The 12,765-nt window shown below is 39.2% G+C and overlaps 1 protein-coding gene across 1 annotated transcript in view; it reads left to right on the top strand.

Annotated features, from left to right (window-relative positions):
• Window positions 1–284: 284 nt before the first annotated feature.
• LOC115627682 (chromatin modification-related protein EAF1) overlaps window positions 285–12,765 on the top strand; it is a 34,332-nt gene continuing 21,851 nt past the window's right edge. Inside the window, exons 1-3 of the mRNA XM_030523425.1 lie at window positions 285–731; window positions 830–976; window positions 1,534–2,201. Coding sequence (XP_030379285.1) covers window positions 285–731; window positions 830–976; window positions 1,534–2,201 — 1,262 coding nt within the window. The remainder of the gene's footprint in view (window positions 732–829; window positions 977–1,533; window positions 2,202–12,765) is intronic.

Genomic DNA, 12,765 nt, shown 5'->3' with positions numbered 1-12,765 from the left:
AATTAAAAAAAAAAACAACATTAAAATACCAACAAACGGCAGCAGTTGGTTGCCATTGCGCTGCAACCAAAGTTAAAGGCAACAAAACGGCGACAGCGGCAGCAACGACGCGGCAAGGCGGCGACGGCGGCGGCGGAAGTGGAGGTGGCAGCGCTGGCGCAGCAAAAACAGCAACAACGAACGCAACAAGGATATGCACACACAAGTACAAAGCAGAGCAGGACCATGCGCCAAGGCGGCAGTATCCGAGCAAACAGCAGACATCCGCAGAAGAGCAGAGGAGCATGCATCTGGCCATGTCCTTGCCGGTGCTTTCACTGCTGCTGGTGCTCAGCGCCGCTGGCGGCTGTGACGCCGCCGCACTAACCACAACCAGTGGCGGCTTGACTGTCATCGATGCAGCAGCCACCACGACGACAACCACGACGACGCTGCTTGGTCAGCGCCAGTCGCAGCAGCAGCAGCAGCAACAGCAGCAAGGATCTAGCGTTGCCCTGAGCCTGCATGCCGTGTATGAGGCGACGCAGGCGCAGTCGCAGTCGCAGCAGCAGCAGCCGCTGCGCAAACGTCACCGCAAGCGGAACAGCAATTGGTACGACTATCGCAACTACAATGAGAACACCACAGCCCTGGAGTGGATGAATCCTTGCGGTGGCTTCTACATGCCCAGCCCCACTGGCGGCGGCTTTGGCGACGGCAGAGCCAACAGGAGACGCATGAATCCCAAACAGGTGGGTGCACGATATGCCAGGGAAAAATGTGTATTCAACATCGACATTCCTAAACAAACTGCTTCCCCTCTTCCATCTCTTCCTCCACACTCGCACAGATCTTTAACCTGCTGAAGCGCGCCGCCGGCAGTGAGTATCGGTCGTTGCGTGGCAATCAGGAGGGCATCGACATTAGTGACATGCAGATGTGGTCCCTCCACAACTACAACTACAAATTCTTGCCAAAGCTCAAGCTAAATTCAACGGTAAGTGTCAGTCAATAGAAAAGCAACAAAAATATACCACAACCATAGCTTTTTTTAAAAAACATTTCCCCACTGTTCATTTTTGAAAAAAAAAAATGAAAGAAGCCTTAACGGGTCATATTTTAGTCCTGATCACACTCTTGCCATTTAAGCCTAATTTTATATTTTCCTTGAATGTTTTTTGAATGAGTTCTTCTATGATATCCTTTCCTCAATATATAGTATTTTTGTAGCTATTACAAAAAGTGGAACTCACCAATAATATCGAACCATTACAAAACAATTAATTATTTAATACAAAACTGCTGTTCGAGAATAAACAAGATTCAGAGCAAAAAAACATTGATATACTTTTAAGAAAAATTGAAAACAAGGCTTTCAGTCCGTTCGAACGATTTTATTTATCAGTGCCTCAACGTTACCTCACTCTGCCCTTGAGCCTGATATTAGATTTCGAAATCATATAATACCTTTCATGGCGCCCCGTGAAAGTATATTTCCATAGATTTAGTCATCACTAATTTTCCTGGACTTTGGCTCCCATTTTTCCACGACAGATTGCGCTGAAGCGCTGGTACCGCAACATGCAAACCTATGTGGCCTCCTTTGCCTATTTGCGTCGCATGCAAATCAATTGGGATCGGCAACACTTGAAGCGCGAGAGTCGCGCGGCACGCGAACTGAAGCTCCTGCTCCTCAGCTCGCGCAGCATGTTGTGCGAACTGGAGACGGCAGTCAATCACACATATCCGGCTCCGAGTGCTGCACAGAGACGCCAGCTACCGCAAATATCGCGCAATGACATGAACAAGCGTCTCAAGTTGCGCTCCAAGCGGCGCCCGGCGACGTCGTCCCCAACTTCGATGTCGACGTCGTCATCGGCGTCGGCGTCTGCCGCCTTTGAGGCGGACTCTATTGACTTGCAGTTCGTCAAGCATCATTATTACGAGTTTCTGCGCACCATGTGGCAGCTCCTGCGGCAGAATGGCAAGAGAAACAGGCGCCGGTTGGCGCGAGAGCACCAAGGACAACGGCAGCGCGATAGGCAGCAGCAGCAGCAGCAAAAGCAGAGGCAACAACAACAGCAGCAGCAGCTGTTGGCGCAGCGGCAGAAGCGCCTGCAACTGGATGCTGCCATCAATCGGAAGGAGTTCAACGAGGTGGCCAAGCCCACCGCGGAGCTGGCCGCAGGACGGCGTGGCAAGCGTCAACAGCCGGCCTCAGCGTCGGCGTCGGCGTCTGCGTCTAGGCCGACGTCCAGGCCGACGTCATCGCGTCGCGTGCTGCGCGCGTGAGTTGATGTTGAAGCTGAAGCTAAAGCTGCTGTCTGCCTGTCTATCTGTCTGTCTGTCTGTCCGTCCGCGTCTGGATCAAGTAAATTTAATGAATTACAATTTTCAGTTTGGTCTCTGTCCACACACACACACACACACACACACCCCTAACATTCAAGCACACCCACACTAACCCAAACCCAAACCCAACCCAAACACATTGCACTTGAAATGCATGGCATATGAAATTTAAAAGTATTATTATTATTTTACATATATACAAGTACGCATTCATATACCCATTTATGTATATATACTATATATACATAAGGTAATCTATTTATTATTGCATGGCACAATCATTCTGCACATGCTTTTAACTTAAATTTAAATAAATTAAGCTGGTTTTTTTTATTTCAATCTTCAAAATAGCGTGCAAAGAACTGCAAACAATTCTTGAGAGATGCTTAGTCTTAGGTTGCCACACACACACAGACACACACAATTACATAAAGTTGCCGTTCTAGTCAAAAAGGAGTAACTGCAACATTCACACACACACCCATATACACACCCATACTTTGTACTCTTAATTAGTTCATCTGCTTATCTTTAGTAGGTACTAGCCCTGACATCCAAACCATTTTAAAGTATTATATCTAAGTACCATATATTTAAACGCCCATTTTTTTGCGCCTAGATTTAATTTAAAGTAGTTACGAATATATAGCATATACATACACTTTTTTTTTCATATAATAAGTCCTGTTGAACTGTGATACAGCCGTGAGTTGTGTTAAATGCAATATGGCTATTTTAGTTAATTTCACACGATTGAATTGTATATAGAGAGGAGATACGAATGCACGTATGTATTGTAGTATAGCATTATCTAATTTATGTTTGTAGGCGTCGTATATAGACTAAGCTGCAGAAATAAATGCACCCAATAAATAAAATGAATATGAAAACGAATCCACATCTTTTACCTAACACGTTGGGGAATTGAAGTCCTACAACTGTCGATTTCGGTATTGAACCAAACGGAAGTGAATAATACGTAAGTATTATTGCCAAGCTCTGCATGGGGGGATAAAATCAAGAAATTTGCGCAATCCCCTTTTAAATGTTCCAATTAATTGAGAGAAGCACTGTTTCCTTGAAATCATTCGCAACATTCCAAACCTTCAATTAAGATATGTGATTCTCGCACAATATTTTTTTGAAAACCTCAAACAAATTAAACCACTAGAATAATTGCAAGTGGTTCTAGGAAAGGAAAGCAGAATTAAAGCAACATATTTTAGATGTGTATTCAAATATTCATATGAGTATCGAGTATCCTCCGATGAATTCTGTTGCAAAATAAAATTTTACAAATTAGTAAAGATATCAGGACGACTTAAGGACAGAATGGAATCAATAAATATATAAATGAGCTCTTTTATGTCTACTAATACAAAATCTTACGAAAACAAGATTACAGTCGTTTACATTTGAAAGAGTTCTAATTTAAAAATCTGATAATTTTGCAATTTAACATCGAAAGTAACGCTGGAAAGTTTCTGTAACTATCTCGAACATTTTTTGCTTTGGCAGTAAATGCATAAATAAATTTTGTTAAGGCAGGTATGCCTCTGTCTCATAAATGCTGATCGGCATATAGAGCATAAGTTGTTTTTACTCTCCAGACGCTAATAATGTTAATAATGCTAGAATTGAACAAATCTTGGCAAGTCTCTTTATTTAAAGAAAATGTGTGCCGGAAATGGAAACAGCTCTCTGTTAGTGTTTAGAAATGGCGGACCAACCACTTTTATTAAAAGCAAGCAAAATAGTCCGGAAAGCGTCGGAAAACTTCTGAAAATTTTAATTCCAATAGTGGAAGTAAATTTTTTTAAGGCATATTTCGCTATCTTGCGATTCAATTAGAGCCAGTATTCGAAGATGCACGGTTCTAAGAGGCGATCTGCACAAAACAAGATTAATGTGAGGACGTCTTTATTATTTTTTATTTTCTAGATCCAAAATAAAACAAGTTAGAATGTCATTCATCTTTGTATTAAATGTTCGTTTAAATATAAAGAATTATTTACGTTATGAGCTTTTTTAGTCAAAGTTTTAAATAAGGCTTAGCTAGTACAGCTATTTATGCATCCAACTACTTCAGATTCCTAGTCGCGACACGAATTAGAAACGCACGAGCGAGTCACAGGAACCAATATAATGTCGGGAATCGAGAGGATTGTGTAGTTGGCTCCAAATGCAGCAAAATCTATAACAATAGAGAACGATATCAAATGGCTCAATGAAGAGCCTCAAAAAAGGACGAATGAGCAAAGGAGTAAAGAGTTGAGAAGCCAACCCTGTGCTGCAGTTAACGTCGAGGAGCATCAATGAGCCGTCCATTCTCATTATGCTAAGCTTAGTCCCAGTTTAGCCAACTAACTCATTGAACTTTGGTAAGTGCTGCTGCAAGGTGATGGTGATGAGAATGAGGATGTGGATGATGTACGTCTCGAGCTATTGTCCGCAACATTAATCCGTACACTTGTTGCATATTGGCATGCAAAGTGTCTGTAAGCCGAGCTATTGCACTAATCCTAGTCCAGACTACGGCTACTCACTTTGTTTTAAGCGGATTTAAACAAATTTACTTTTTAATGCGCCGGCTTATTGCGCCAAACTCAATGCTTGCCAGCGTTTAGTGGTACTTTGTGGCACATAAGAGCGGGGCTAAGCAGCAAAGTCGCTAGCAGGGAGAGGGAGAGAGAGAGAGAGAGCAGAGGGATCGAAGGCGATCGGAGATTGCTGAGACACAATTGCTGAGACAGACAGGATTAGCATGTAAGTGCGTTGAACGGAAGCAGGGAGCAAAGGGCCAAGTGTTGACATTCAAATGGATTAGAGAAGTGGCTGGAAATATTTGAATATTACTTGACCGGCTAGTTGGTCGCGTTGTAGTTGCTTTGCTTGTTGTTTCTAAGCCGTTTATTGATTGCAATCGAGCGACAGTTTTTATGATGCACACACTCTCCCTCTCTCTATCTCTATCTCCCTCTTGCTTTGGATCGTTCCCTCTGTCTGTCTGTCGGTCGCACAGGAAGTTAGCATAGTTGTCAACTGAAAGGACTAAGCCCGGGGCTTAGCCAACATCGACATATTTGACCTGCGTCTAGTGTCAAGTGTCGAGCGGTTCGAACGGTTCGAGCGGTTCGGGAGTTGCGAGCACTACGACTGCACAAAAGTAGGTGTTGTTATGTTTTTAGCTGTCATAAATATTGTAAAACTTGGTAAATATTTAAACAGCGAGCACAATAAAGCCAAATGGCAGAGGCAGAGGCAGAGACAGCAACACATACTCGCAAAGAGAAACTGCGCCTCCTCTGCCCATTGTCCATTGTACGGTGTGGTTATAACGGTGGTTGCGGCACGGCACGGCACGGTGCGGTGCGGTGCGGCGCGGCCAGGCGTTGCCTTGACCATTTACCTGCAACATTGTTCGCCGCCCAGCCCTTGCCTCTACCGCCGCTCTCACCTTGCCATTTCTCTTAGCCATTTCCCAAGTCTTTTTATTTGGCATTTGTCTGAAATTTGAATATGGCCCGAACGGTCCGAAGGTAACCCACAGACCAAATGAGCGACCGACCGACCCGGCTGCACAATAAAAGTGACAGATTAACAACATTTAATAACCCATCATTTTTTTCTTATTCTTTTTGAGTATTTTTGTACGAATACTGCTGCTGCTGTTGTTGTTGTTGTTGTCGCTGCACTTCCTTTGTACAATTTTTAGCTATGTGTAGTACGTATGTATGTATGTATATATGTATGTACAAGTATGTATGTGTGTACAAGTATGTACGAGTACAATATAGATAACTGCATTTTGTCTTGTGCGGCTTTTGTTATAGCATGTCCAGCCACTTTTTGCTATTGTTTGTCGCCCTCCTTTTATTTTGTATTTTATTATTATTATTATTATTTTTGGATTTTGCCTCTGGCTGCATTTTTCATGGGAAGTCGTCGTGTGGTTGCTGCATTTTTTGCATTTATTTTTATCTTCAATTATACATATTTTTGTTGTGGGCATTTCTTTGGGCATGTTCGCGCATGTTCGCGCGTGTTTTTGTTTTCAGCAGCCCCTTAACTATTCGTAGGACTTCCATTGATGCATAGGGTGTTTGTTCCTCAATTTAAATAGATCTGATGCAATTGTCGTCAGAGATATGTATGTAGGTCTTGGCAGAAATTAGGCTCTGATTAGCTTACTGTAATTTATGCAATTAATGCCATACAAGTATGCCTGTCCATCTGTCGGTCAGTCTGTTTGTAAAATATCAAATCTGTTGAAAAGTCCAAGTTATGGGCTAATAGCATTTTCTAGGCCCGAGATAAGAAAATTTCAAGTTTATGCTGTTTTTCTTCTTTTTTTCCAACTAGCACACTCCATAGTTTTCAAAAGTTATAAACAATCAGAATTCCACTATATTGCTAAGCTTACTTTTCTTTTTAACGTTTACAACCTTTCTTCACACTGCACATTGGGCCAGACAACTCTTTTTTTTTTGGCATAAGCTCAAAAATTTCATGGAAAAAATATTATTTTGATATATATATTTTTCTAAATAAAGATAAATATTTTTGATCTTCATGCATGCATTATAAACAACATTAAAAAGTCAGTTGTGCGTTCAGCAGTGCGTTTTGGTAAATAAGGTACGAAACTTTTTTCTAATTTTGCGAGCTTGTAAATTTCTTAATTTTCCAAAATAAGTTAATGTTAATATTGGAAATGAAAGGCCTGTATTTGTAGAATATTTATATAAAACAATAATTTGTTTGTTTTTGCTAATTTTATATTGTGTGCATTTATTTGTTTCATTCATATTTATATAAAACTTAACCAAAGTGCCCATCTATTGTGGACTGAAAACTAGCTTTCTGCAAAAAAGTAATGCTGTTAAGCTAATATACGGTGGGCGGATCGGATATTCATGTCACTAAAATTAACTAAGCCGAATTTCAAGCCGCTATCTTCGAATTCATGTCAAAAGATTGGCTATTTGGCCCATTGTACACTGTCCGACCAGTGATTGGAGTCTACTAAAGGCAATGAAGACAATTATACAAATACTTAGCTGTCAAGCAGCACTATTACAGTGGGGCTTGTCTTCATGTATATCCTTCAATTTGTCTGATATCTGTAAGGACATGGCGGTATGACAGATCACATGCTAAGGGCTCATGAATGGTCAGCATGATGAGGCGAACATAAGCTTCTGATTGAACAAACAGATCGGATCGGGCCACTTTGTATATAGCGTGTGTATGCAACGATCGGTCGCTTTTACAGTAATTTCTATGTTAATCAAGCACTCTGATATTTTGTGATTCATATTCGGTTTTCAGCCAAATCCGACCACTGCCGGCAAGCAGAAATCGGTTTTTGTTGCTTATAACCGATATACTATATGGGCATATAAATTAGCAAGTATGATGCTTTGGCTCAGCGCTTCGAGGCTAAGGTATAGAAAAAATACTCTTGCGGCTCCATTTATTCACAACTTAAGCTAAAATTTAGTTTTGTAATTGCTGGTTTAATGATTTTATATTTTTTAAATCTGCATTGTTATTTGCTCAAGAGAGCCGATTTGTCAAGTAATTCTGTACGATAACTCATTGAGGGGCATTTGAATTCAGTTCGTTTACATAATGGTATCGCTGTCCTTTCATCCGCACAGCCACTGGCCGTTAAATTCAATAATAAACACGTAGTAATTGCTTTCGAATTGTTTACAAATACATAACTTCAAATCACTCATCGCATTGAGTGTGTGATTCGCCTTTCATAATAAATGAAATGCTCGCTTGCATATTATTTATTACATCAATATTTTCCAAGATTGTTTATTTGTTTGCTTGAGATTGCTGCTTCAGTTGTTGTTGTTGTTGTTGCTGCTGCTGCTACCAGCCAGCAGACCAGTCGACATACGCAGAGATCGGCAATCGCAAGTTAATGTCGTGTGCCGCCAGTATTCATTATACTTGTACGAGTATTTGTCGAGCGCCGCAACGGAACAAAAAACAGCACGAGCTGAAATTGAAATTCAATACGAATATTGTGTACGTCATCACTTCTAGAATGCATTCGAGCGCTTTTCGAATTCATTATACCCTCTCCCCGTAAAATGAACGGGTATGCCAGAATGTCTAAGCCCCAGATGTACGAGTATGTAAAGGGCAGAAGGAGGCAGGACAGACATCGTCTTATGGGTACATATTTTATCCGTTATTTCAGCATTTTAATTTTAATTTGATTTCTTTTATCTTTTATTGCTATTTTCTCATCTCAATTTCTTCTTTGTTGGGTCTAATAACGTATCGGACTACTCTCTCCTCCACCGAGCCGAATTCGTTATTAGATATTTTTGTAATTTCTATAGAATTTTTATTTTTTTAGTTTTATTTAGCTTCAGTTCTCTATTGTATTGATTTTTTTTACATCGACTGCATTGTTTGTCGATGAAATAAATTAAATAAATAAGTAAATAAGCTAGCTAGACATATCCAGTTTATTACGAACATACGTATTATTTTATGTAGAAGTATTTCGCCATAATCTGAAGCTATATCTAAATCCATTTATAATAGTGATTGTCTGCGAAAATATTATTTGAGGTGAGAGACTGTAACGGAAAAACTTTGGTACAGGGTATTCAGAAGTCGAGCTTGCACAAATTCAACGTTCTAATGGTTTTTAAATGTGTGTGTAACAGAAATAAATTATATTTTTGACTTTACGCAAGTAAAAAATGTGATTTATTTAAAGCCCAAAATATGTTAGAAATACTTAGAAATATGTTTGATAAGCTCCCTAGAATTTCAATGATGTTATGAGAAATTCGGGCAGCGAACAATTTCGTTTCAGGTTCAATATAAAGTCGTTTATTACCGTGCTTTTTAATTTTGAAAATATGATTAGGCTCAAATAGGCATTTGCTCGTAAGCTGTAGTGTATCTGAATAGTCAAGAGTATACTAGAAATTGGAAATTGGAGCCCATAATATACTTTACATATATTGATCATAATCATGGAAAGGTGATTCGATATAGACGTATCTGTCTGTCCGTCTACGTCTTCATCGGTTCATCACGTCTGTCCGTGTGAACATCGAGAACTTTCGAGCCTTAACAGGTAGGTGCATCCTATTTGGTGAGTAGACTTGTCTTATCTTTATAACAAACTATCATAAATGGCCTCGTTATTTGAATTGCATTTAGAAACTTCGTAAAGTATCTACTTGTATGTATGCCTCTGTCGCAGAAATGATCGGCTAAGAAACCACTCGTAGCGGCAAAATTTGTTTATTAATTGTGATATCACAGCTAAATGATTTATAATGCCATAATCATGTGCTCACAAAATCAGTGCACTACATTATAAATAAATAAATATATAAATAAATTCGATTTAAGTTGAGAAAGGTAGAGGGTATTCCACTGTAGCACTCACTCTTGTGCTTCCAAATTTCAATTTAAAAATGTGCAAATGTAAATTTGTTTTATAAATTGTAATGGTCTTTAATGGTTTTCGTTTTGGCTGGATAGAGGGCACAGCGTTTATAAAAGTCGGGCATGCAAGCATGCCATTAATGCTCAATATATCACAACATAAACCCCTCTAATCAAATGCATTTAATTTAATTGAATTTAAAGTTTCGAGAAAACGCTGATAGTCTCCTGATTCATTGATTAAATTGAATAAATGTTAAAAGGAGGATCGCCCAAAACTAAATCCTTAGGTAGAATTGATTTAATAGCTTGGGCCACATTGGACACTTCTAGCGGAATATTGTCAAGTATTACTCGAAAAAGCAACTAAATAAGTTAATATATTTTTATATAGATGATTATATTTATTGCCTAGACTTAAATTTTTGATTTGTTGCAAAATGCAGGAATTTTCCTCTTCGGCGGATGAAATGCATACGTTTCACTTCAAAGGATAGTATTGATGGGCTTTGTATTCTCACATCTTAATCTGTAACTTTTTCTGCTCTCTCCCGTTTTCGTTGTCTTCCTCCTTCTGCTTCTGCTTCTCCTCCTTTTCATTTTCGCGTAGAGCCCAGATTCTGGTTGGCACTCGTAATTATATAATTTGCGTACACATGTCGGCGTGTATCTTGTTTTTATTAACATACATTTTAATGGTCATTTATGTAATTTCATAGTGCGCCACAACATAAATTTCAAAGTAACGACTACCCACAGAGGTGGCAACAGCAACAACAACAACAACAACAAAAACCCCACGATAAAGTTCTCAGCTAAGGCTGAGCCTCCTTGCCAGCTCGCTGCTGTGTTGGGCTTGAGACTTACTCGTACTTGTATGTATGTATGTATGCGTTTGTGAATTAAAGGCGCTTTGGCACCTATGTAGCCGTTTCGTATACCCATTCAGTTATATGAATAGACAAGCATACGTACAGTGATGGAAAAAATAATAGAAACGACCAAATTTTCTTCGTTTATTCGAATTTTCTTCCATACACATTTTTCTTACAGAACATAATTATTTTTAATACTTTTTAATAATTTTACAAATATTCATCAGATTTCATGTTTAAATTTAAAAAAATATAAGCTTTTTGAAAAACTAGATCGCGAAAGAACAATTTTTCTTTTTGGGTTCGAACAAAAAAATAGAAGCGACATAGTTTAAACTGAAGAAAATGAATTTTTTAGTTCGGAAAAGAGTGGACTAAATAGTACATGGATTGCAAGCAAGGAGTAGGTGGGATTATTAATTGTTATCTGATCATAAAACTTAAATGATTAGCATTGTAAACATTACTTTTAAATTATTTACAAATGCTGTTATTTTGAAGCGATTAAAAAATATTAATGAATGTGAGCAAATATTATATTTTAAGTCTTAACTAATAAACAGGTGTTTGTTAGTAAGTACTTGGAGCACTGAGACGTTCCTTAAATAAATAAACAATTAGAATAGCTGTCATGGCAATAATAACGGCAATACCTCATATACCACAACACATCATTTGATAGCATTCCTATGTTCGATCAACATCTATTGACAATAACACACACACATATCTAATTACCATGGGAATGACTGGGGAGAAGATATTATCCGAACTTGAACGTTCTACTCGCATGTAGGTGTAGGTGGTGGCAGGTTCGCTTTAGCTGACACGCCAAGTGGGTTGAGTTGTGAGAGTATCCCTCATACGGCCAGACGGTTGCTAATCAAGAACGAGCATGTTTTTGTTTTGGCCTAACACATTTCCAGACAGGTTATATAATAATGTATAAATGGAAATGGATATAATGTACGCGAATTTATATTTAGGTACGTTTGTGTTTGTGTGTGTTATGACTTAATAAACATGTCGTTGAACTGTCGCTGTCTGCCCTCGCCCAAGCTCTTCCTCTCGCTCCCTTAAAGTCTTTGCCGGCAGTGCCGCACAGAACCTTTTTAATAAGTTTATTGCGCAGACGGGTCTGTGCCTATTAAGCCAGTATTTATATACACATGTACTCGTATGTGTGCATGTATACAACCATACACACATACACACATACATACTTATGCAGTAAGTAAGTATAGTTAGTTGGCTTTTAAGCATCTCCAAAACGTTTTTTTAATTGTTTTAATTTTTCTGCCCTGTTTGCTGAGCGTCTTCGTATTCGCCTTTTTGTTTTTACTGAGTGTGTGTGTGTGTGTGTGTGTTTGGGCTTAGATGGTGTGCACATTGAACTTGAGCTGCTTTGCTTTTAACGACAACGACAACAGCAACTACTGCTGCAACAACAACAACAACAACAACAACAACTACAACAACTACAACAACGACAACTACATTAGCCATAGCTATAGCCAGCGCGTTGGTGCTGCTGGCAAGCGGCAACTATTCAAAAATAAAAGCAAACACAGCGCAGCACGACAATTTTAATTACCATGAGTAATATTTTATTACACTTTGACACTGAGAGCTGTGCAGTGCAGCGCAACGAAAAAGAAAAATAAAAAGAAGAGAAAAAACTTCATAAGAACAACAGCAAAGGTGAAGTAAAAAAAAAAATGTTGAAGTGAAAATCATATACATAATAAAAAGTGCAACAAATTCGTAAATCTGTGCAGTGCACACAAGTACAAAGACACACACACACACACACACACACTCATATACACAGCACGGTTAAACGGCAGCAACAACAAGAACAGTAACAACAGCAACAACAACAACAACTAACTTAAGTAGCGGTAGCAAAAGGCTACTAACATGTTTATGCTACTTTTATGAGGAGGCAATAAAATCGAACGAAGTACGAAAATAAAAATGAAAATACAAGAAGGCAAGGGCAGAAACAGAGGCAGAGGCAGAGGCAGAGGCGGAGGCCCAAAGAGGCGACACTTACACAGCAACAGACACACACACACACACACACCCATCCATACATGCTCTCATACACCTTTGCAAACAGTTC

Source organism: Scaptodrosophila lebanonensis, unplaced genomic scaffold, assembly GCF_003285725.1.
Source record: "Scaptodrosophila lebanonensis strain 11010-0011.00,11010-0021.00 unplaced genomic scaffold, SlebRS2 tig00000096-arrow-pilon, whole genome shotgun sequence".
Classification (NCBI taxonomy): Eukaryota; Metazoa; Arthropoda; class Insecta; order Diptera; family Drosophilidae; genus Scaptodrosophila; species Scaptodrosophila lebanonensis.
The sequence above is the reverse complement of the archived record's forward strand: the minus strand, read 5'-3'. Positions and strand labels throughout refer to the sequence as shown.